This window comes from Planococcus citri, chromosome 4 (assembly GCF_950023065.1).
Source record: "Planococcus citri chromosome 4, ihPlaCitr1.1, whole genome shotgun sequence".
NCBI lineage: Eukaryota > Metazoa > Arthropoda > Insecta > Hemiptera > Pseudococcidae > Planococcus > Planococcus citri.
The window spans coordinates 64,216,762-64,242,497 of NC_088680.1; the positions used below are offsets into that span (position 1 = coordinate 64,216,762).

Genomic DNA, 25,736 nt, shown 5'->3' on the forward strand with positions numbered 1-25,736 from the left:
CGAATTGGTTACCGTTTCTGTAATGATTGGGTGTATCGATGAAATTGTATACTCGTATTTGACTCGTTGTTGGTCGGATAATTCACATATTATGTGATGTAGTTTTTCGATTTGAAAATCAGATTTTGTTCTCTCGTACGCATGAAAATGGGTAAATTTTCAGAATTCTGACGCCCATGCCTGAGGACATGTATACGATTAAACTTACCTTCATATAATGTACAAATACACACACAGGAGGAGTGAAAAAAGAGAGAGGAGGGTAGGTGAGGTATGATCTTCAGTTTGTTTTCAAATGAGTCAATGACGAGTAAATGGTTACAGATAAGTTGATGTGACCAGATAATACGCACTAGCACACTCGGAATATAAACAAAAATAAAACGGTCTGGGCCCAGCCTAGGTTCTCGGTTTAATGTGACGATAGCTAAGAGCGTTTATTAATAATACCAAGCCGACAAAATGTTGTTATTGCGTTTTATACAGTATAAGTAGGTGTAAAATACTTGTTAGCCGGATAGGTACCTTTGTAGATAAGGTGCCTGGTTTTTTTTTCATCGTCTTTTCGGTAGGTACGAGGTATGGTACGCGACGAGTTATCGATGAAAATGCTTATGGTAGGCCTGCTGGTTTTAATTAGATTTTAGTTAAAGGGTGTTGTGCGTGGAAAAAGCACAGATCTGAGGGTTTAGTTTGGCAAATAGTGGAAAACTTTGCGATTATATAGGACCCTTTGTAATATAACCTTACTTGTATAATCAAACTTGCTTCGTTCGGTGGAGTTTTGCTACCTAAGGAAATGGCTTTACTCGTATCCGCATATCCGCAACGCAGGAATTGGTGAAATGGTAATTTTTATGACAACTGATATTGTTTCAGTTGAGCAGGCTATTTTGGGGGTAAAGTGAGACCTTTTGACTGGTAACTTCGTAGCGTACAGTGAATTTGTGTAGGGACCAGAGCATTGAAATAAATTAGGAGTTGAGACGCGAAAAACATAAATCAGTGATATACCATGTCCATTCTCTGGGAAGAGCTGAAAACCCAAGAACATTTTGTATTCCAAAGCGAGGGGATTTTGTGGATTAGAAAGTCATACTTTGACAAAATTGTCAAAAAGTTCTAATTTTTGTTGAAACTGCAAAAAAAAAGTCTGCTTTGTACCTACGTATTTAAAAATGAAGGGCGGTTTTCCAAAAGTGGATAAGTCAACTTTTTTGAAAATTGAGTTTTTCACGCCATTGTGTTCTATAGGTCGTATCTCACCTATTTAATGCCTCACCTACCCACAATACCTATTTATCTACGCACAATCCAGCTTTTCTGTAAGTTGCGGATTGCAATCGTTTTTCCAAAACGCGATAAGTCATAATTACTTCGTTTTCGTTACTTTTATAGCCAAAATAGAGCTGCCAATATGGTTTTTTTAATAGGTAGTACTGTAATATGTACTATATTTTCGTTTTTATTTTATTGCCAAAATGCAGATAAATTTTTTTTAAATGATAGTGCTGTAGATAAATACTTAATTTTTGTCAATTTTATCGCCAAAATGGAGGTAAACATTTTTTTTTTCAATCAAAAATTTTTTTTCGTAAATTTATTGCCAAAATAGTGGTAAGATTTTTTTAAATCAAAAATCTTTTTTTTCAATTTATAGTGTTGTAATAGGTACTTAATTCTTGTTTAAAATACAGGTAAAATTTTTTGTAATCAATTTTTTTGGTCATATACTTTTGTATTGTGAATTAGAGTTGACTTACATCGATTTGCAACACTGGTTCTATCATATAAATGAAAACATGAAAAATTGTTTTTCCAAAAAGCGATAAGTCAGTTTACTTTTTCTGCCGCAGAAGCGCTGCAAACTTGAGTTACACCACAAAACCAACACGTACGTGTTGAGGTAGATCCAATACAACATGCAGGATAGGTGGCATACTCCAAGTGCATCGCGCCTTGGAATGGGTACTAAAAACATCATTTATCTCGAAATCATAATTTTTGACTTATCGCTTTTTGGAAAACCGCCCTTCAAATGATTTATTTTTGCCTTGCTTGTCTGAAAGTGCTATTCTTTTGTTTTTTTTCAAGTTGCCAAAAGAAGTTATGTTTGCTGGAAAAGTTGCTTAAAAGGTTCCAATTTTGCGAACACAGCAACAGTGTGATTTCAAGTTCGCAAGTTACGAACCTGCGAACAAGGTATGGTAGTATTTGCAGGTTCGCAAGTTGCGACCCTACGAACCTGTATGTGAAGCGTTCGCAGGTTCGCAAATTGGCAATTAAAAATTTGTTACGAGTCCAAAAGTACGAACATGCGAACACAGCAACAGTGTACTTTCAAGTTCGCAAGTTGCGACCCTACGAACCTGTATATGAAGCGTTCGCAGGTTCGCAAATTGGCAAGTGAAAATTGTTACGAGTCCAAAGTACGAATATGCGAACACAGCAACAGTATAATTTCAAGTTTGCAAGTTACGAACCTGCGAACTAGGTATGGTAGTATTCGTAGGTTCGCAAGTTGCGAACTTGAAATTATATCGTTGCTGTGTTCGCATTATCGTACTTTGGACTCGCCAAATTTGCGAACCTGCGAACGCTTCATATACTAGTTCGTAGTGTCGCAACCTGCGAACCTACGAATAGTACCATACCTTGTTCGCAGGTTCGTAACTTGCGAACTTGAAATTACACTGTTGCTGTGTTTGCAAAATTGGAACATTTTAAGCAACTTTTCCAGGAAACATGACTTCTTTTGACATTGACAACAATGGAAAAAATTCGAATTTTTAATCAATTTTGGCCAAGAATTAGGGGTTTTTGGCAGTTTTTGGCAGTTTTTGCAAAAATCTGGACATTTAGACAATTTTGGTAAAAATTTAGCATGTCTATTTGACAAAAATTAGGATTTTTTGCCAATGTTATCAAGAATTAGAAATTTTCGTTAGTTTTGGCCCCAAAATCCCGACTTTTTCACAATATTGGAGAAAATGGTTCTTTTTGGGAAATCTGGCTCTGGACAATTTCAGTGTTTCTGACAATTTTGCAAAAAATTGAGTGCTTTTTGACAATTTTGACAAATATTAAGCGTTCGCAGAGTTGTCAAAATCTCCTCATTTTTGCCAAAAATATCAAGAATTCTCAATTTTTGGTCAAAACTGATAAAAAGACCCAATTTTTGGTAAAGTAGTCAAAAAGTTTTGTTTTTTCCAAAATTATTTTAAAATCTCAATTTTTGGGCAAAATTGACATAAAGTCTAAATTTTGGGTAAACTTGTCAAAATCTCCTAACTTTGCCAAAATTGTCAAAAAAGTTTCATTTTTGGTCAAAATTGACAAAAAGTTCTGATTTTTACAAAAATTGTCAGGAAATCCTAATTTTTGTCCAAAATTGACAAGAAGCCTCAATTCTTGCTAAAATTGTGAAAAAGTCCTATATTTTCCTAAAACTGTCTAGAAATTCTAATTTTTGGTCAAAATTGACAGAAAGCCCTCATATGATTCTTGTCCAAAATTGACAGGAAGTCCCAATTTTTGAAAAAGTCCTTAATTTTCCAAAAATTGTCATAAAATTCAAATTTTTGGCTAAAATTGACAAAAAATTTCAGTGTTTACCAAAGGTGTCGAATAAAGTTGATTTTTGCTAAAAGTGTGAAAAAGTCCTCATTCGTACCAAAATTGCCAAGAAATCCTAATTTTTGGCCAAAATTGACGAAAAGTTGCAGTTTTTACCAAAGTTGTCAAATAGTCCTGATTTTTGTCAAAGTTGTCAAGAAATTTTAATTTTTACCAAAATTGTCAGGAAATCATAATTCTTGTCCACAATTAACAGGAAGTCCCAATTTTGGCTAAGGTCCTTAAAAGTTGTGTACTGGTAGGTCGTGCGCCCGCAGCTACCACCATAAGTGGAAGTTGTGAGCCCATATACGTAGCATCGCGCAGCTACATTAGCGGCGCAATCTAGCGGTGTAGTTCGTAGAAGCTTCACAGATCGGATGCTGTGAAAGCAGCATCAGTATGTTTTTTGTTAGCTTTGCTACACAACGTTGAGACTGAATACCTGCTACGCAGATGAGTAAGCTCAACTTAGGGACTTGTTTATTTACTGTAGTAATCGTGTCTTTACTCATTCGCTTGTATATTTCGTGTAGTCGTGTATATATTGTATGTCTCTGACTCACATAATAAAGCGTCTTAAAGTACCTCTGGTATCAACTTTATTTGTGTCGCGTTCGTCCTACGATCTTAGCAGCTGTACCTCAGCCTTGGCCTATTATAAGAGCTGTTTCCCGACACTCTTCCCCCATCGGAGTTTGCTACCCTTTATTCGTCACCCCAAGTAGCATCTTCGATACATGTAGCAGGTAACCACCCAGGTGGCAAGTGCGGTAACACCCCACACCTCTACAGTTGTCAAATGGACTTGATTTTTGCTAAAAGTGTGAAAAAGTCCTCATTCGTACCAAAATTGTCAAGAAATCTCAATTTTTAGCAAAAAATTGACGAAAAGTCCTCACCAAAGTTGTCAAACAGTACTGATTTCTGTCAAAATTGTCAAGAAATCTTAATTTTTGTCAGAATTGACAAAAGTCCTGATTTTTACCAAAATTCTCAAGAAATCCTAATTTCTGTCCAAAATTGACAGGAAGTCCCAGTTTTTGCTAAAGTTGTAAAAAATCCTCATTTTTGGCCAAAATTGACTAAAAATCCCAATTTTTACCAACGTTGTTAAATAGTCCTAATTTTTGTTGAAATTGTCAAGAAATCTTAATTTTTGGTCAGAATTGACAAAAGTCCTGATTTTTCTAAAATTCTCAAGAAATCATAGTTTTTGCCCAAAATCTACGGGAAGTCCCAATTTTTGCTAAAGTTGTGAAAAAGTCCTCATTCTTACCAAATTGCCGAGAAATCCTAATTTTTGGCCAAAATGGACGAAAAGTCCCAATTTTTACCAAAGTTGTCAAATAGCCCTGATTTTTGTCAAAGTTGTCAAAAAATATTAATTTTTGGTCGTCAAAATTGACAAAAGAACTAATTTTTACCAAAATTCTCAAGAAATCCTAATTTCACTGCAAAATTGACTGGAAGAACCAATTTTTGCTTATGTTGTGAAAAGTCCTCATTCTTACCAAAATTGCCAGAAAATCCTCATTTTTGGCCAAAATTGACAAAAAGTCCCAGTTTTTACCAAAGTTGTCAAATAGTCCTGATTTTTGTCAAAATTGTCAAGAAATCTTGATTTTTGATCAGAATTGACAAAAGTCCTAATTTTCACCAAAATGCTCAAGAAATCCAAATTTCTGTCCATAATTGATAGGAAGTCCCAGTTTTTGCCAAAGTTGTAAAAAGTCCTCATTTTTACCAAAATTGCCAAGAAATCCTAATTTTTGGTCAAAATTGACAAAAAGTCCTTGTTATCACCAAAGTTGTCAAATAGTCCTGATTGTTGTCAAAATTGTCAAGAAATCTTAATTTTTGGTCAGAATTGACAAAAGTCCTGATTTTTACCAAAATTCTCAAGAAATCCTAATTTCTGTCCAAAATCGACTGGAAGTCCCAATTTTTGCTAAAGTGGTGAAAAAGTTCACATTCTTACCAAAATTGCCAGGAAATGCTCATTTTTGGCCAAAATTGACGAAAAGTCCTTGTTTACACCAAGTTGTCAAATAGTCCTGATTTTTGTCAAAATTGTCAAGAAATCTTGATTTTTGGTCAGAATTGACAAAAGTCCTGATTTTCACCAAAATGCTCAAGTAATCCTAATTTCTGTCCAAAATGTACAGGAAGTCCCAATTTTTGCTACTAAAGTTGGTCCTCATTCTTACCAAGATTGCTAAGAAATCCTAATTTTGCTAAAATTAACGAAAAGTCCCAGTTTTTACCAAATTTGTCAAATAGTCCTGATTTTTGTGATTCTCTCAAATTTGAGCAGGTCCATTTGAAAGCTCACACCGCAAAGCCAACTGAACTTGCAAAAAATCAAGAGGGAGGAGGGGTAATAAAATGAACGGATCACAAATTCAAAATTCTTGCAAGTGATTCGACCTTTCAAACCCTTTCTCCTTCCTAACCGATTTCCGCTTTCCACCTAAAAAGTATTTACGTTTTGGAGGGTTCCAAGTTTTGAATATTTGCTCATTTTTTTTGGGTTTGACTCCTCAGTGCATTTTCAGCCGTTGCCCAATTTTGGGAGAAGCTGAAAAATATATGAAAATGTGGTACGACATGTCGATTCCCTCTAATTCGAGGTCCCTGATTCCAAATATCTATTCACTTTTTTTGAATTTTGCTCTTCATTGTATCCCCATCATCTCCCTCCCAATCGTTCATTTTTCTCAAAATGGGGGCTCCAAAAACAATTGATACAACCAATGAGATAAAACATCGACGAATAAGAAATTCAGTGTTTTTCTACAAATTCTAACCACTGGTATTTTTGATTTGTTCACAGATTTAGCTACGATCCACAAGTTACTCGACTGCGAAGAATACACACCGACTCCTCCAGATCCTGGTATTTGTCCAGGCTGCAACATGCCATTCGATAAAGGTAAAAAGAGGAAGTTGATTGATACTTGTGGACACGAACGATGTTACTCTTGTATGTTCCGAAACGAAGCTTGCCCATTGTGTACGTCGAACGATCAAGGTATGTTTACATATAGGCCTATAGAATGATCACGAATTATACGCCCTTTTATATTATAATAACGTTGTTCTCGAATCGTGCTTAAAATTTTAATTACCCAGAGTAATTTAACCGCGAGTGATGTATGTAATTATTTATAGTACCTACCTAAGCTTACATCGTACGTATAATATCTGACGAGGAGGGGAAAGATGACGACAGCGCCAAAAGGGTGTTATAAACATCCCTCATCTGGATCGATTCACATCTTCTTATAAACTTGAAGACTAATTCTAAACACTGAGAACAACGTTATTTAAATGCTAATCACGTGTAACCTGTTAATGGCATCGAAGTACAAGTTTCTTTGTTTTGTTGTCCGTATAGTAAAACCACCTAAAAAGTCAATCGGGTATCCAGATCTGTTACAAGAGCCAGTTAATGCCCATTACGGCGAAATAAAAAAATGCGCTTCGACTATGCTACCGACCAGCGGCTACACTCGTCCTAAAGTCAAAACCAACGGACATTTTACATCATTAATGCAAGTAAGTGAAATACCCTGCAACCTATCCGCATCATTGCATCCAATTTCTTAGAAATACTGTATCTTTAAGACGCCAGTTGGAGCCAAATTTCTGCACACTGTACTTTACATACTGGTATATAATTATCACGGCAATTTATAAAATGGAAATAAAAAGTACACGAAGCGGAAAGAATGAGCCAAATTAATATTCACAGCTAAACGTTCATTTTATGTATTTTGATTTCTCGGTAATGATGAATTATCATTTTACTTGCCAATTAACGGATGCATATTTGATTGCATTTATAGGCTCGTGGCATTCAAGATAGCGAATGTTGTTGGCGTGATGTATCTCCTAGCCGATTACCCAAACCTCTAAGACAGGGAGATCTTTGTTCGCAGCCGTCGTCTTCTACCAGCAACGTCATGACTCAAAGTAAGTCTATTGTCCAATATGTACATATGATATGTTTATTGTCGATGAGTAATTAGTTTTTCATCGAGACATGTGTGAGGTGAATGGCACGTGAAAAATGAACCGCGAATTTTTTCTAGAGTCGTTGTACTGTGTTTATAGGTTTCTTTTATCGAGACTGTGGCGATATTTTAGTACTAGGTATGGGTGAAGCATTCGCTGTGAGATGCGAAAATATAAGTTCAATGATCCAGTTTTAACACTTTTTCCTTAATGAAGATTTTTTTTTTAAAAGTTGGAGATGGTTTAAACAAAGACATGATTTGCATTGGTTCATTTTCTTGAAAAAAAATACAAACGAATCACGTTCGCAACCTTTTTAAATTTTCAAAAATTAGCCAAATTAGAATAAAAATTGGATAGGTCAATGAACGCTCAAAAATCCATCCCCGAATTATAATGGGCTCTTTTTTGCAAATTCGACAAAAAACAGAACTTCAGAAAACAGGAGATTTTATGACAGTCTAGGCGGAAATCTAGACTTTTTGACAACTTTGGGAAAAACTGGACTTTATTGTTAGCTGAGAAAAAAAAAACAGTAAAATTTTCTGATTATTATAACAAAAATAGGATCTTTCTGACAAGTTTGACAATCGCAAATTTTGGTGAAAAAAACAATAATTTTACAGCATCTTTAGCCAAAAAAAAAAAAAACATTTTTGACAATTTTGATAAAGAATGACACCTTTTGAAAATTTTGAAATAATGGGACCTTTTTCTACAATTTTGAAGAAAACTGGACCTTTTTGACAATTTTGATAAAAATGGCACATTCTAACAATGTTGTCAAAAATCAGGACGATTTTCAAAAATTTTGGCAAAAAGCGAGACGTTCTGCACAATTTTGGTAAAAATTGAGACTTTTGACAAAAACTCGAATTTTTGACAATTTTGATACCTGATGGTTTTTTTTGACATTTTTTGACAAGAAATTGAATATTTTGACAATTTTGATGAAACATGAGACTTGAAACTTCTTAAGAATTTTGTCAAAAAATGGGAATTTTTTCTCAAATATTTGCTAAAAGCGAAACTTTTGATCATTTTTACAACTGGATTTTTTTGACAATTCTGATAAGAAATTGAACTTTTTGACAATTTTTTCAAAAATGACACATTTTGTACATTTTGCCAAAAAAAATGATTTTTTTCTGCAATTTTGGAAAAAAGGGAAACTTTTGCCAAACTTTTTGATAAGAAATTGGACTTTTTGATAATTTTAGCAAAAATGGTAATTATTGACAGTTTTGACTGAAAACTCAATTTTTTGACAATTCTGATAAGAAATGAGACTTTTTTGGAAATTTTGGCTAAATGCGACACTTGTGACAAAAAACTGGAATTTTTGACAATCCTGATGAGAAATGAGACTTTTTGACAATTTTGGCAAAAATGTCACGTTCTGATCTTTTAGTCAAAAAATTGAATTTTTTCTGAAATTTTGAAAAAAATGGAAATTTTTGATAATTTTTCACAAGAAATTGGAATTTTTGATTATTTTAATATAAAATGACAGTTCTTGACATTTTTTGATTAGAATTGGAGTTTTTGACAATTTTGGCAAAAATGACACGTTTTGATCAATTTGTCAAAAAATGGAATTTTTTCCGCATTTTGGAAAAAAGCGAAACTTTTGATAAACTTTTTGATAAGAAATTGGACTTTTTGATAATTTCAGCGAAAATCGCAATTATTGACAGTTTATGACTGACAGCTCAACTTTTTGACAATTATGACTTTTCGGCAATTTTGGCAAATTGCGACACTTTTGACGAAAAACTGTAATTTTTGACAATCCTGATAAGAAATGAGACTTTTTGACAATTTTGGCAAAAATGTCACATTCTGATCTTTTTGTCAAAAATTGGATTTTTTTTGCAATTTTGGAAAAAATAGAAATTTTTGATAATTTTTACACGAAATTGGAATTTTTGATTATTTTGATATGAAATGGCAGTTCTTGACATTTTTTGATTAGAAATTGGAGTTTTTGACAATTTTGGCAAAAATGACACGTTTTGATCATTTTGTCAAAAAAGGGGATTGTTTCTGCAAATTTGGAAAAAAGCAAATCTTTTGCCAAACTTTTTGATATTTTTTGATAAGAAATTGGACTTTTTGATAATTTTAGCAACAATGGTAATTATTGACAGTTTTGACTGCAAACTCAACTTTTTGACAATTCTGACAAAGAAATAAGACTTTTTTTTGGCAATTTTGGCAAATTGCGACACTTTTGACAAAAAACTGCAATTTTGGACAATCCTAATAAGAAATGAGAATTTTTGGCAATTTTGGCAAAAATGTCACTTTTTGATCTTTTTTTGCAATTTTGAAAAAAATGAAAATTCTTGATAATTTTTACAAGAAATTGGAATTTTTGATTATTTTTATATGAAATGGCAGTTCTTGACATTTTTTGATTAGAAATATTGGAGTTTTTGACAATTTTGGCAAAAATGACGATTTTTGACATTTTTGGCAGGAAACTGCGCTTTTTTAAAATTTTGGCAGATGGAACTTATGTATTTAGTCACTTTATGGGTGATAAAAATGAAATTTTTTGGGAATTTTGACTGGTTTTGGTCAAATTTTACCCAAAATAAGAACCTTTTGGGACAAGTTTAGCAAACAACGAGTTTTTCTAATAATTTTTGGGCAATTCTGACTTGAAAAATGCTATCTTTTTGGACTTTTTTGTCATAAAATAAGGATTTTTTGACACTTTTTTTTCAAAAAAAAAAAATATATATATCTCAGGCAAATTTTGCAAAGAGGACTAATTTGGCAATTTTGAAGAACATCCTGAATCTGTTTTAAACGATTTCAAACCTTTTGAACAGTTTTGCAGCCTTCAGCAGCTTCCTAAAAGTCGAAATTTTCACAAAATTTTACCCAAAATTATGGAAAGTCAAAGTTTACAACTTTATATTCGAATTTCAACATGCCAAATGCATTGGAGGTGTTCTCGAACTTTTGGTGAAGATCCCGATTTTCAAAAAATGCCAGTCTGTGATTTGCACAATTTTTATGGCACTTTTTAAAAATCAGGAATTTCCAAAATATGGCTGCAGGGTAGTGGTGTTGATATATCGATATCTTAAACGATATATCGATATGAGATCCAATATCGACATATCGATATGAAAAATCAATATCGACGATATATCGTATCGTCAAAAATTGAGGAAAAAATGCACGAAAACAGCCAAAAATATGAGTAAAAATTGAAATTAGAAAGAAATTTTTAAAAAATTTTCAAAAAAAAATTTTCTCACTTTTTTAAAAATCTATAAAAAAACTTTTTGTCGTACCAAATTTTTTGCAGTTGTTAGTTCGCAATTAAACTAGAATGACTGAGTATACAAATGGGAAAAATAGGTACTTTTAAGGCAATATTGAAGATATCGATATATCGTCGATATATCGATATCTGTTGGAAAAATATCGTGATATATCGATATGAAATTTTTCTAAATATCAACATCACTACTGCAGGGTCCACTGATGGCTTGAAATGTAACTTCAATCGATTCAGCTTAAGTGTTGAAATTAAAATGTAAAATTTCAAGCAGAGGTACTCAACTATATTGGGTAAAATTTTGTGGAAATTTCAACGTCCAAAAATTTATTGGAGGCTTCAGAACTGACCAAAATAACTTGAAACCATTTTCAATTGATTCATAGGGATTCAAAAATTGCACATACAAAATTCAAGCTTTATAAGTGGAAAAATGTTGATTTTTTTCTCCCAGTTTTGAGTAAAATTTTGTGGAAATATCAACTCCAAAAATTTTCTAGAAGCTTCAGAACTGGCCAAAATGATTCTAAACCGTTTCCAATCGATTTAGAGAGGATCAAAAATAGGATAAATACAACATTCAAGCTTTATAAATCAATTTGGCAAAATTTTGATTTTTTTTCTCCCAATTTTAGGATAAGTTCGATTTTTAAAAAATCGTCAAAAATCGAAAAATCTGAAATTTCGATATGGTCTTTCGATTCAGCTCATCTGTCCATTTCAAAAACTTTTCTACCAGTTAGGATACCTCCTTTATCAGATTTTTTTTTCACTTTTATCAAGCATCAATGTAGTTAGGTACCTATTTAACAACATTTTTAATCATCTTACAGGTTGTCCAACACCTCCAAACCGTCGACGATTCTTCAGCTCCCGAGCACTAAAAGGATCAGTTTGGTCATTCAAAGGATTATCTCAATCATCAAACAACAACAATACGATATCAGGTCAGTTATTTAAAATAATATATTGAAAGGTAATCGTCCTCACACACTCACACACACCTCCAAACACATCGAGTGTGAGGATAAAAACAGTGTTGCAATAAACCCACAACCATTCTTTAGACAGTTGATTATCCCAACATATGATAATTCTTTTTCAAAGGTATCTAGCACGTTATACTAAAAAGATACTAGTACACAGGAAGAGAGGAAACGAGGTAGAGACAGAGAGGTATTAGATAAAACGAATATCAAGTAACACGTAATAAGCATTAGGTTTTATTGGATGGAAATAATTCGAGCTGCGGACTACCCTTTGAAAAGAATCCGCGAGGGCAGATTTTTACCCATTTACAATACGATTCCCCCAAGAGAACGAGAGCTGGAGCTATGTTGTTATAAAGAGTGACAGGATGACTAGGATGAGGGACCTAAAGTTTAGGTAATCCAGCTGCGTTTTTACGTTTTCGATTCGCGATGATAATAGTACCTATGGATGAGGAAAAGCTTCTACGTAATTTTTTAATGTGTGCTTGGAAGTTGAAAAATATGTTTATCGAGCTCGTAATATTAGATGATATTATTATTATTGTAGATGAAATGACCACTTCTGCTCCTGTGGTCGATACACGACGATGGTCTACGGTGGTGTTAGGTAAAATCAAAACATTATGGTCGTACAGCAGCAGCTCCTTGATGGCTGGATTGAACGCTATTTCTACAGGCAATTATGATGAGTTTGATGTGTGAAGAAATACCTAATAACCTCGTCGAGTGTGAATGATTTTTGTTTTTTCTAACTCGAGTGGTTTTTTATTATTATAACTTCCCGGAGGCTTATCATAATAATTTGGTGTTGTTTGATATGGTCTGAATATCCATTCTGATTACCTACTTCAATAATTTTGATTATTTTTAAATATTTAATCAAATTAGCCATTACCAATTTCGAGATAAAAATACTCGGAATAATTCGAGTTTTATCAAAGGCTGCACGTTTTCGTGTTACAATGAGAACACTCTAAAACATTGGTTTCTCCAAATATACTCGTACCCTAGTCTAGGTTGCTTTCAACTTGAGAAATTTCTCAGGATGAGAATTTGCATTTTTTTTCACGAATAAATAAAATGAAGTGGAAGAGAAAACGATTCGGGCGAGTAACTCGTGTTTGAAATGCTAGTACTAATTTGAATAACGATCCCTTATTTTTGCTGTTAAGTTTATAGCATACGATATAACTCTGCTGTGTGTTCTGTTGGCTAATTTTGACGATTTGAATTTCGCCTCCGACGAATAAATAGGCTCACGAGTGCTTTTAGCTCGTAGTACGTTTCAGCTTGCGTCTACTCTTTTCATCAGAACGACGAGAAAGTTTAGTATTTTTTCAATTTTTTCGGCAGTTTGCAAATTAATGCGATTCTTTTTCGACCAGACGGTTGGAAAAATTCAAAATTCCGTATAATTATGGTAATTTGCATTATTTTATTTTAAACCACGAGCCCTGAGGTGACCTGTAATAATTGCTGGGTGCTACCCAGAACCAAGACTAGACGCAAGCTGACAAACGTATTATGTAAATTGAAAATACCTATCTGATTATTAACAATTTTTTACCCAATTTTCCAGACGATGAAGGTGGAGCAACGAGACAAACTTTCACACCAGATAAAAAAGGCTCTCAAAATGATCTTTACACTCGTCTCGGCCTGCTACTTGGAGATAAAGCTAAACGCAGTTCATCGTCTAGTAGAAGTCGATCGTGTAATCGTAGCATCGATTCGGCTGCTTCTGTCACATCTTTGGCCACCTTAGACGTTAATAATTTTCCTTCTAGTAATACGAGTCCGGTATCTACACTCACAGGTATAATATTATCGCACCTAATCAACATTTTATTAAAAAATATGTCATTTTTTCATCTTCTGTGGATCTCAGGTTCATCAGAAACTGATCCAAATCGATCGAAAAAGGAACAATCCTCAGACAGCGTGAGCTCTCTGATGTCCATGTCCAGCCACAGTAATTGTTCATCGAGTCCTTTAACTAGAAGACATTCAGTAACCAGTAAGTATCGATTAGATCTACAACTATAATGGTTTTAGTTTGCTGTGTGGCTTTTCTAACCTCATGCTCCTTTGTGCCCTCTTTTTTTAAAAAAGCATCACAACCTGGTCAAATCGAAGAACTGACATTATTCAAGAACAGAAAATCGTCTATAAGAAGATCTGCACGTTCTGGTACAATCAAAGGACCTATAGACCCTAAAAGTAAGTATCGTGTGTAGGTGTGCAGTGTGCACTAACATTAAGAGTACTTTAGTTTTTTTTTTTTTTTTACTATTGGGCGAGGTTATCACACAATAATAAAAATAGGTAAGTTAGTGAAATTAAACGTGAGACGAATGAGAAGTTTAATCCGATTTACGTGTATTACAGTTAGGTTCGCCCAGTACAGAACGCATCAGCAAATGGTGTCGCGACAGTTGAATTTAAAGCCTTTATTTTTCGAAGTTCCATTACAAGAACCAGACCCAATGTTTCTCGGGCGCGACTGGTTGATCAGAGAGGTAGAAGAATTAAATAGCTTTGAAGATAATCCCGGTATATTGATTACTGGTCTACCTGGTACCGGCAAGACGGCTTTAATACTGCAATTAGTCGAACATAGTTGTTTCGGACGTCACAGAGAACCGATTTATAAACAAGGTAAGTGTTTTAGGACTACTTGATGAGGGGGGGGGGTGTCTGAGGTGGCTAAGAAATACGAAAAATTGCGAGGTAGTTTCACTTTGACTGGAAGGAAAATGATTTTTCAATGTTCTATTGTTATTATGTATTTAGAAAAACAAAAGCTCAATATTCTGACACCAAAAATCTAAAAAAAAAAAAAAAAAAAAAAAACTGAAAAATAAATAAATAAGTAGACTGATGAGGGGAAATCTTGATGAGGAAGGGAAAGAGGACGGGTTATGTCAAAAAATATAAGAAAGCAATCGATCAAAATAAAATTTTAAATGATGTTTCAAGAGATGAGAAAAAAAAATGCAAAATAATTCTATGTAACAAAAGGAAACGATTTTTCAATATTTTATTGAAAGGTCAAAAGTAAAATCTCTGTATTCTGGAGCAGAAAAAAAATTGGAAAAACAGAACAAAAATTACTGAAAAATAATACCAATTGACTATATAAAAAAATATTGACGAAGAGTGGCGGAAAAGGGGATAGGGGAGGGAAATTTCAGAAAAATAATAAAAGAACGTGAAAAAATTCATTATTCATTTTCAAATAACCTTCCGATCAAAAATTGATAAATCAAACCGAAAAAAATCGATTTAGTTTGATTTTCAAATCTATTTACGGTCAATCAAGTTCGAAATGAAAAAATTTGATTTTAGTTTTGAAACAAAAATTCATACCAATCGATTCATTTGCGATTTTCAATCTAAGCTCATAATTAAAAATCGATTAATCGAACTCGAAAAAATCGATTATTTGCGATTTTTGATCCCCATGATCAATTTTGATTTAAATTAAAAATCAATTTCTGACTGAACCCCAAAAATCGAGGCATTGAATCTTAAAAATCGATCAATCGAATCCCAAGAATCGAAATCGATTCACCGAACTCGAAAAAAATCGATTATTTGCGATTTTTGATCTTCATGATCAATCATGTTTTAAATGAAAAATCAATTTATGCCTGAACCCCAAACATCGATGCATCGAATCTCAAAAATCGATCAATTGAAACCCTAAAAACAAAGTTGATTAACCAAACTAAAAAAAAAAAAATCGATTTTTTGCGATTTTTGAATTTTTGATCCCGATGATTTTGTTTCAAATGAAAAATCAATTTCTGCGTGACGAATCTCAAAAATCGATACATCAAATCTCAAAAGTCGATACATCAAATCCTAAAAATCGATACATCGAATCTCAAAAATCGATACATTGAATCTCAAAAATCGATTAGTCGAATCTCAGAAATCGATCAATTGAATCCCAAAAATCGATCAATCGAATTGAAAATCGATTATTTGTGGTTTTGGATCCTCATTATCAGTCTTGTTCCAAATCAAAAATCAATTTCTGCCTGAACCTCAAAAATCGATATATCGAATCTAAAAAAATCGATTTTGTTTTAGCGATTTTTGATCTCATAAGGTCAACATTGCTCAAAATGAAAAATCAATTTTATTCATAAGAGTTGACTTTCGAATCAGAAATTGGTCGTGATCAAAAATCGATTAATCGAACCTCAATAAGTACATAGTCGATTGATTTGTGATTTTCAATCTGATGTGATAAAACATGTTCGAAATGCAAGATTATTTTCTACCTCAAAATAGACTTTCCGACCAAAAATCAATCATGATCAAAAATCGATTATGATCATAAGTCGATCATGATTGAAAATCGATATATCGAATTCCAATACTCGATTCATTCCCTAATTTCAATCTCATGATGATCATTCTAGTTCAAAACGAAAAATCAACTCAAGCCTTGACAGTAGACTCTCGATTTAAATATCAATCATGATCAAAAATCGATTATCGAATCCCAATAATCGATTCATTTCATATTTTCAATCTCATAGTGATTATAACCTTGTTCAAAACGAAAAAAAAAACAACTTAAGTTTTAAAAAATAGACTTCGTGATCAGAAATCGATCAAAATCGATAATCGATTATCGAATTCCAATGATCGATTCATGTCATATTTTCAATCTCATAGTGATTATAACCTTGTTCAAAACGAAAAAAAAAACAACTTAAGTTTTAAAAAATAGACTTCGTGATCAGAAATCGATCAAAATCGATAATCGATTATCGAATTCCAATGATCGATTCATGTCATATTTTCAATCTCATAGTGATTATAACCTTGTTCAAAACGAAAAAAAAGCAACTTAAATTTTTAAAAATAGACTTCGTGATCAGTAATCGATCAAAATCGATAATCGATTATCGAATTCCAATGATCGATTCATTTCTTATTTTCAAATTTCATAATAATCAATCTTGTTAAAATGAAAAATCATCTCAAGCCCTTAAAAATAGACTCCCTGTTCAAAAATCGATCAAAATCGATAATCGATTGGTCGAATCTCAAGAATCGATTTTTCTGCAATTTTCAATCTCAACTTTTGATCGAATGTATTGCAAATAGAAAATCAATTTCAGCCTCAAAAACAGACTTCAAGATCAAAAATGGATCAAGATCGAGAATCGATTGATCGATCGTCTAAAATCGAATAATTTTATCGATCTTGTTGAATTTAAAAAAAATTAAATTATAATTTAAAAATTGGCAAAAATTAGATTTTCCTCTTTAAAAAGCAATTTTTTAAATTGGTTGATTTTTTACTTTTTATTTTGATCTTTTCGAGGACGATCGAGAGATCTATTTTCAAATACGTCAAAAAATTACAAAAATTGTGGATCTAAAATAAAATTATAATTTGGGAAAGATAGAATAATCTGAGTTCAAAGTGAAATTTATTATGAAACGTTTTGTATTCGTAGCACTTTTTGAAATAAACATTGTCTGTTTTCATTTTAAACAATAATTATTAATTTTTTTAAAATGATTTTGCAGTAGATCTACACACAATAAACGGTAAAGACAGGCCAACTTCTTCAAGTCAATATTCAATTTACTGTCAAACGAATCTAGTCTCAGAACGTCTAAAGGATCTCGCTTCAAGAGTTGTCGCCTATCATTTTTGTCAGGTAAACACGAGTGTTGAATTTACCATTATTCGTCAGTGTGCTTCTCATTCTGGATAATCTAAACGAGGCTGGTTATTGTTTACAGGCTGACAACAATAGCACTTGTATGGTTCCTGATTTTGTTCATTCAATAGCTGCCCAATTATGCCAAGCACCAGTACTTTCCGATTACAAAGATTACCTTTTAAGCGAATCTTATTTACAAGTAAATAAATACCTATGTACTTACCTATCTCGATTTAATAGCAGCCAATAAATTTGTATCACTGATATTAATACAACAAATCACGTTCACAGGGATCTTTATCGATGAAAGAATGCATCGCTGATGCCGACCTAGCATTTACCAGAGGTGTCCTGGAGCCTTTATCGAATATCCAGAAACTGGATGGTTTAGCTCCTGGCGAACATGTGTTCATATTAATAGACGCGCTTTGCGAAGCCGAATATCACAGACCAGATTATGGCGATACAATCGCATCTTTTTTGGCCAAGCATACGCCTAATTTTCCTCCTTGGTTGAAAGTCATCGCAACCGTTCGTACGCATTTGGAAGAAGTGTTACCAGCCTTGCCTTTTTCAAAGATCAGGTACCCATAACACCTACCTACAGTAACATTCTCGCAAATTCAACTTGAAACCGTACCTATCTAATTAAAACCGTGTTCTTGCCCACAGTTTGGATATCAATAGTCAACACGTTGAAAACGTTCAAAAAGATTTATTGAACTACATTAACTTCAGAGTAACCAACAGCCCGAGTATTCAAAGTAATTTGGTTACCGGAGCTGCGGGACAATACAGATTCTGTCAGCATTTACTGGGATTATGCCGAGGGTCGTTTTTATTCGCCAAATTAACGTTGGATTTATTCGAAAGAGGGCATTTGGTTGCGAAATCGACCAGCTTTAAAGTATTACCTGTTACGTTGGCGCAAATTTATCAACTTCATTTTAATCTCAGATTTCCTACCGCTAGTGCATTCCAAAAGGTAATACGAAGACCGACTTTCAAAGCTTCTCAGACAAAGAATTCGTTTTCAATTTTTTTTTTTTTTTTTTTTAAATACAGGTTTCGAGCATTTTAAGCGTATGTTTGGCGGCTCTATATCCTTTGACTATCAGCGAAATATATTATTCGGTGAATTCGTTGAATGTTCATACTTTTGTTCCTTGGGAAGAATTCCTTCAAAGATTTAAGGTAAATTTAAGTCGAAATAATGAACTACAATGTAATGTGCCAAGAGAGGAAATAAAATTTTATTTTTTTACAGACACTTTCAGAATTTTTAGTCAAACGTATGGATAATACCTACATGTTCTTTCACCCTTCGTTCAGAGAATGGTTAATTAAACGCGAGGAAACAGAAAGCAATAAATTTCTATGCGATTTAAGGTAAAAATAATTTCTCCAGACGTGAGAATCCTCATACAAATTTGAATTTGGTAAAAATAACGTTGTAATATTTCCTGCAGAGCTGGCCATGCAGCGATAGCTTTCCGATTTTCGAGACTAGAAGCTCCTCTGGACGCTGAGAAAACTCTGGAATTAGGACATCACATCTTGAAAGCTCATATTTACAAAAATATGACGCTACATAAATATTCGTCGCGTGATTTGCAATCTTACTGGGTCGTGTCGGTATCTCGTAATGTTTCTCAAGCATTATGCTGCCTTCGAAATGTTTACAGTCCCAATATCAAAGTAAGCTAGACACAATAAATGTTCAATTTTTGAAATTTTCATTCCAACGAATGCATTTATTTTAAAAACGTATAATTTCTCACAAACAGGTGTCCAGATTAATGCTGCTCTCTGGCGCATCTCCTAATCATATCACAGAGTACCTTGGTCAAGCACCGATCCTGTGCTTATTCGCTAACGAAGGTGTTTCCGAAATGGTAGCCTTATTGTTGGAATTCGAAGCCGATGTCGATCTAGCCAATAACCAAGGATGCACACCTCTCATCATGGCTGCCATTAAAGGTCATCAGGATATTATCGAACAATTAATCGGAGCTGGAGCTATTTTAGGCAGAACTGATACAGCTGGCAGGTTAGATAGCAAATAGACCTATACCTAATGACCATAAAATGTGACTAGGTTTTGAATTAAATTGAAAAAATTGTACATTTTTAGATGTGCTTTGGTACACGCTGCTCGTAATGGTCATTTGAATATTCTGGCGTATTTGTTAACTTGTGACTGGGTAGTGGATTCTCAGCAACGTGAGGTTGAATTATCTCAGGCGACTCAACAAGCGTTGGTAGCTGCTGCATCTCAAGGACATGAAGAGGTGAGTGATACTTACCTTTACCTACCTTCTTTATTCAGCTTCAGAAATCAGCACATGGTAAAAAAAAATGACGGATGAATACTCTACGAACTTCGAATCAGAGTTTTAAAAAAATATGCTTCAAAATGTAAATTTTGAAATTCAATTCATCTCAATTTTCACCAGCTCAATTTTCACCAGCTCAATTTTCACCAGCTCAATTTTCACCTTCAGTAAAAATGTTGTCAATTTAAAGTAACTCATTTTCATTTTTTTTTTTTTTTTTTTTTTTTCAATTGGAAAACTGGCTGATACTTTAAAGATTAATTTTTAAACAATTTTGAAGCTTTTTTTTTTTTTTTTTTGAAGAGCCAAAATTCCAAGGGGCCAAAAATAAAGTATAAATAAAGTTTCAGCTTTCTGTCTCAATTTGATAAAATTTGGATGTTTTTTTCTAAGAAATGGGGCAAAATCTTCGGCAATTTTCCAATAATCGTAAAATGACGAAATTCGACACTTTAGATTTCAATTTTTTTTTCTTCAAAATTTAGGTAACATTCAACAAAAAATATTCGAACAAGGCAATATTCTGCAAAAAACTTGATGAATTGCTATTTGCAAAATATTTCAATTTTGGACAAAGAAATTGAAAAATTTTCTGTTATTTCCCTGAATTTCCAGAAATTAAACACCCCTGCTCTTAAAATGAGCCTACTCGGGATATTTTTGAATTTTTGGAAAAAAATCAGAATTTTCTCAAACTTCTAAAAACAAAATCAGGTCGATTTCAGAATTGAGACTTTTTTTGAGTGTCTGTTTGAAAAAATAAAGACTTTTCTCCAGTTCTCGCTGAGAAATCGAGGTTTTTTCAAATTTCTGACAATTCTTAAAATCTTTGGTTAGAAATATCGAGACTTTTTCGCATTTCCAGAAAAAATCAGGACTTTTTCGAACTCTGGCTGAAAAAATCGAGTTTTTTCTATCTGACAAAAATCATGACTCTTGTGTAATCCTGAAAAACAATCCAGGGGATTTTTTTTACTCCAATAAAAAACCGAGGCTCTTTTAAATTTCTGTTGAGTAATCCTGACTTTTTTGAAAACTCGACTAAAATCAGGACTTTTTTTCCATTTCTGGCAAAAAAATCTGGATTTCTTAAAATCTCTGGTTAGAAAATGAAAAAATTAGGACTTCTTTGAAATTCTAAAAAAAATCAGAATTTTCTTGAATCTCACAAAAACCAAGTCTTTTTTTTGAAATCATGATTTTGGGCAAAAAATCAGGATTTGAAAATAAAGGAGAAGAATACTCACTCAAAAATACCGAAAATGTTACTAAAATTGCTCAAAATTACGATAAACCTACCGAAAACATGTCGATGTATTTGAGAATATTTTTCTACTTTTTGTCAATTTTATCGAATTGTTTTTATTTCATTTCGTGTAATTTTCGCAAGAATTTATGGTGATTTTTGTGTGATTTTAATGTCTTTTGAGTGCTTTTGCATCACTTTTCTGTGTTTTATAATTAGCTGAATTTCGATAGATTTTGGTGATATTTCATCTTTTTTTGTCTATTTGCTGCAATTTGAACGATTTATTCGTGTTTTTAATAATTTTTAACAAAATATTCAATTCTTCTCTCATTTGGTTCTATTTCGATAAAATTTCTGCAACTTTTTGGTAATTTTTATTAATTTTCATGATTTTTACCATATTTGCAATTTTTGTCAAATTTTAATGAAATTTCGTCTCATTTTGAAAACAAGATTCATTTTTTTTACATATTCAAGTCTTCAAAAAAAAGAGATAAAAAATCAAACGAAAATTTTGCCCAACCAAACACACGTTTACAATTTTGCAATGGAGCTTTTTTCCTTTTGGAGTTGAAATGCATAACATTTTTAAAACATCATTTTCCAGAATAGGTTTTTGAACTTGGTTCAATTTTCTCACATTTTTGTGAATGAGTTCATCAGAAGAGTTCTCTGCTTTCAAAATGATTTTAATTGAAATTTCCATTTTTTAATCTTTTTTTTTTGTTCTACACAGATTGTCGAGTATTTATTGGATATGAGCTCTGTTGATATCGATGAACAATGCCCATTAACTGGAGAAACAGCTTTAACTATTGCAGCAGCAAATGGCTGCCATAACGTGTGTTCCCTATTGATAAATAAAGGATGCAGAATATCGGCTACAAATAGAAAGGTAGAGTATACATTTTCAGATTGATAGATACATACATAGATATTTATTTAAAAGTGCTTACAACACAACAATTTTAGAAATTGAAAAAAAAAACAAATTGACATTCAATTTTTCATTTTGTACAATCTTTCAGGATATGTCTGCTTTGATGGTCGCTGTCAAAGAAGGTCATTGGGCCGCTACCGAACGACTGATCCAATACCAAGCAGCTTTAGAGCAGTGCGATAACGTTGGTCGAACACCATTGATGATGGCTGCAGCAGAAGGTCACGTTGCCATCATCGATCTACTGTTAATCAAAGGTAAACCAACAAATTCCGTTAGCAATTTATGATTTAAAAAAAAAAGAATCAATTCCAAATTCTAATAATTCTTTAATACCTTTGGTTTTAGGAGCTAATATAACTACAGAAGATTGCGAAGGTATGACTGCCTTGAGCTGGGCATGTTTACGAGGTAAAATCCAAGCAGCTCAATGTTTATTGGATAACGGGGCTGATATCAATCATGCGAATAAGATTGGAAGAACTCCTTTGGATTTAGCTGCCTTCCAAGGCAATCCTGGACTGACTCAAGTACGTTGCGATGGTTCAATCTAAAAATATTAGAGCACCTGGAAAATTCGTAAAGTTGAATTAGGTGCTGAACTTTTCAGTGCTCAAAAATTCAGGTTCAAGTACATATAAACCACTCCCCTTCCACCTTCGAAAAATTCTGAGAAACAAAAATTCAATAAAATGACTTATGAAAAAAATTTGTTTTTAATTTTATTACACTTTTTGCGAGTTTGTCATTTTTTTGAATTCATTTTTCAATTTTCATTTTTTTTTTATTTTACCAAAATTTTATTTCCCAATTTTTCTTTGAATTTCTCAAAATTTTCAATCATTAGACTGATCATTTTAATTGAAAAAAAAAAAAAATGAAACAAAACGTCAAACACATTAATCAAACTAATTATGATTCACAGCTGTTGATGGATAGAGGAGCGATGATCGAGCATGCTGATCTAGAAGGAGTACGACCTCTAGATCGTGCCATTAGCTGTCGAAATATACCAGTCGTTCAATGTTTCCTTCGCAAAGGAGCTAAATTAGGACCCACCACTTGGAGCATGGCTGCTGGAAAATTGGATATAATGTGAGCATTTCTAAAATACCTCTCACTTCATTCATCACTGAATTTTATTCTAACCAACTCGGTTGAAATTTTATAGGCTAGTTTTGCTGAATAAATTACTCGAAGATGGCAACGTATTATATCGTAAGAGCAGATTACGAGAAGCAGCTCACAGGTATAACTACGCTCTAAGTAAATTTCCGGCGTATCAGGAACTCGATTCAACTTTCAAACAACTACGATTAAACTTCCTCCTAAATTATTCTCGTTGTAAACGTAAAATGAACGTGAGTACAGCTTCCTCGATGAGGATTTCTTTTCATATATTTGAATTATTACTCGAAATATGTACGTACAAATATATAACGTACGATGATTTTTTTTCTTCGCAGGAACCTGAAAGTGCTGTTGATCTGGCTACAGAAGTTTTAAAAGTACGTCCTGATTCGTACGAAGCTTATTATGCCCGAGCCAAAGCAAGAATGGATTTGAGGTTGGTGCTGATGAAATTAATTTAGAACCTTCTCATGATGTAGGGAATGTTACTGAGATGGTAAATTTTTGTTACAGAATGTACGAAGATGCTCTTTCCGATATCCAGGAAGCGTTGATAGTATTACCTCCTCAGAACCGCGACGTTAGACGAATCCTGCTTAAATTAAAGGATGAAATTAAAGGAGGTACTTCTACAGCTTCATCTGTCGACACGTTGAATTGTCCTACCGAAACGTCTTTGTAAATGTAAAAGCTACTATCCAGAATAGTTTTTCTATCGACGAATTTACGACTTGATAATCGAAACGAGTACAGTGTTGAAAATTATTATTTTTCAACCTGTTAGTATGTGTTTGTTCTCTCTACTTTATAAATATCTACGTAATGTTCCTATATAAAATGCAACGCAATAATCTGTGGAATTTTTTCATTTTTATCCTAAAACACGATGGTATTTTTTTTTTAAATTTAAGAAACCCAAAATGTACAATGAATTTTTTTTTTATTTGTTTGTGATTTTCAAATATTTGTGTTTAATTTTTCGATAGTGTGTGTACGTTAAACAAAGTATCGATAGCTGTATGTATTTAGGCTTATCATTGTTCGTTTAAATTATTATTTCGATGAAGGTTTTATCTAAATTATTTCAAAGATGCCAAAGTCCGAGTGTAGACGTTTGCGTATCAATTTTCCTACATTTATTCCCAAATATTTCTTTATAACATATTCTTTCGAGTTTTGGGTGTTGATGCTTTACTAAAATTGGAACAAAAAATGGATTATTGTAAAAAGTATTATTTTTTCTCTCTTTTTTTTACCAAATAAATATACCGAAGTCATTAAAGAAAATTTCCAAGTTCTGTGGTAACTATTTTCAACGCCACTTGATTATACTATCGTATGAATTCAAAATCGAATATTTTTCGAGTTATTATTGTACAAATGACTTTTATTGTAGGTATATCACACGAATTATGTAGTTGAAAAATATAGAAATGAATATTCGCGATTAAAATTACGAATTAATATTTTTTATACTTCGTAGATTTAACGAGTTTACGTGTATTCGAGTAATTTTTAAATCGTAGGAGAGATATCGTTAGTTAATTTATTATTGTGCAATTATTTATTCTTTAAAATGAAAAAAAAAAAAAAAAAAAAAAACATTAAATGTCAGCCTTTGTTGAACGTAACCACTTGGTAGTTTTCGTTTTGCAAAATAAAATTTCAGAAATATTTTAGTGTGTTATTTTTTTTTTTTTCAATTTTAGGAGATTGATTTATCATAATTTGCCAAATTTTTGTCAAGTTTGGGAAATGCTCCATTCATAATTTTCATCATAGAGAAAGTATCTCAAATGGTAGGAAAATTTTTGAACAGACAAAAAGGAATCGATAGAAAACCCCAAAATACACCACAATCCAAAATTTCAGAAGCTGACAATTCAATTTTTGAATTTTGACGAATTTTTAAAAATTTAAATTTGGCTCATTTCTTATGAAAAAAATCAAAATTCGATCAAATTGACGTGAAAGACTGAAATTAGGTTTTCTCCCTTTTTTCGACCTCCCAAGCCGATTCGTGATGATTTTGAATCATCTGGAGTCTCCAGCAAAATATTTTCAATCGTCTGGAGTCTCCAGCAAAATATTTTCAAAAAATTTCCAGTTTTGAAAAAAAAAACAAAAAAAAACCAGACTCGGATTTACCATTTGCGTGACTCAATTGATCAATTTAGGCACATATCTTCCTAATATTTCTGTGTCGGTTCAAACTGGCAACTTTTTCCAGTGATTGCCTGATTGGGTACTTTTGAAAAAATGAAAAAATCAAATTCCGCTAGAGACTCTATAATGGTTTGAAACCCTCGTAAGTCGACTCAGGTGGTCAAAAATAATGTACCAACCAAATTTTAGCTTTTTTCGTTCACATGTGGGCGAACAATGATTTTTTCATTTTTAAAAAAGTAATTACTGGAGAAAATTTAGAATTTGAACCAGCACAAAAAGATTTTGGAGAC

The 25,736-nt window shown here is 32.8% G+C and overlaps 1 protein-coding gene across 6 annotated transcripts in view; it reads left to right on the forward strand.

The window, feature by feature from the left end:
* Positions 1-24,949, forward strand: part of rols (rolling pebbles) — a 163,936-nt gene extending 138,987 nt beyond the window's left edge. For 4 of the 6 annotated variants that reach the window (XM_065364262.1, XM_065364256.1, XM_065364258.1 and 1 more), the window contains 25 exons: positions 6,452-6,649; positions 7,016-7,176; positions 7,467-7,593; positions 11,767-11,880; positions 12,473-12,601; positions 13,505-13,741; positions 13,814-13,942; positions 14,038-14,145; positions 14,314-14,583; positions 17,482-17,615; positions 17,701-17,820; positions 17,913-18,205; positions 18,294-18,606; positions 18,687-18,815; positions 18,889-19,010; positions 19,091-19,319; positions 19,409-19,671; positions 19,756-19,912; positions 21,943-22,101; positions 22,235-22,403; positions 22,495-22,676; positions 23,072-23,241; positions 23,318-23,507; positions 23,613-23,713; positions 23,791-24,949. In XM_065364262.1, coding sequence (XP_065220334.1) covers positions 6,535-6,649; positions 7,016-7,176; positions 7,467-7,593; positions 11,767-11,880; positions 12,473-12,601; positions 13,505-13,741; positions 13,814-13,942; positions 14,038-14,145; positions 14,314-14,583; positions 17,482-17,615; positions 17,701-17,820; positions 17,913-18,205; positions 18,294-18,606; positions 18,687-18,815; positions 18,889-19,010; positions 19,091-19,319; positions 19,409-19,671; positions 19,756-19,912; positions 21,943-22,101; positions 22,235-22,403; positions 22,495-22,676; positions 23,072-23,241; positions 23,318-23,507; positions 23,613-23,713; positions 23,791-23,959 — 4,290 coding nt within the window. In that variant the 5' untranslated portion in view covers positions 6,452-6,534 and the 3' untranslated portion in view covers positions 23,960-24,949. The remainder of the gene's footprint in view (positions 1-6,451; positions 6,650-7,015; positions 7,177-7,466; positions 7,594-11,766; positions 11,881-12,472; positions 12,602-13,504; positions 13,742-13,813; positions 13,943-14,037; positions 14,146-14,313; positions 14,584-17,481; positions 17,616-17,700; positions 17,821-17,912; positions 18,206-18,293; positions 18,607-18,686; positions 18,816-18,888; positions 19,011-19,090; positions 19,320-19,408; positions 19,672-19,755; positions 19,913-21,942; positions 22,102-22,234; positions 22,404-22,494; positions 22,677-23,071; positions 23,242-23,317; positions 23,508-23,612; positions 23,714-23,790) is intronic. The other 2 variants (XM_065364260.1, XM_065364261.1) reach the window with 2 other exon arrangements.
* The last annotated feature ends 787 nt before the right edge of the window (positions 24,950-25,736 follow it).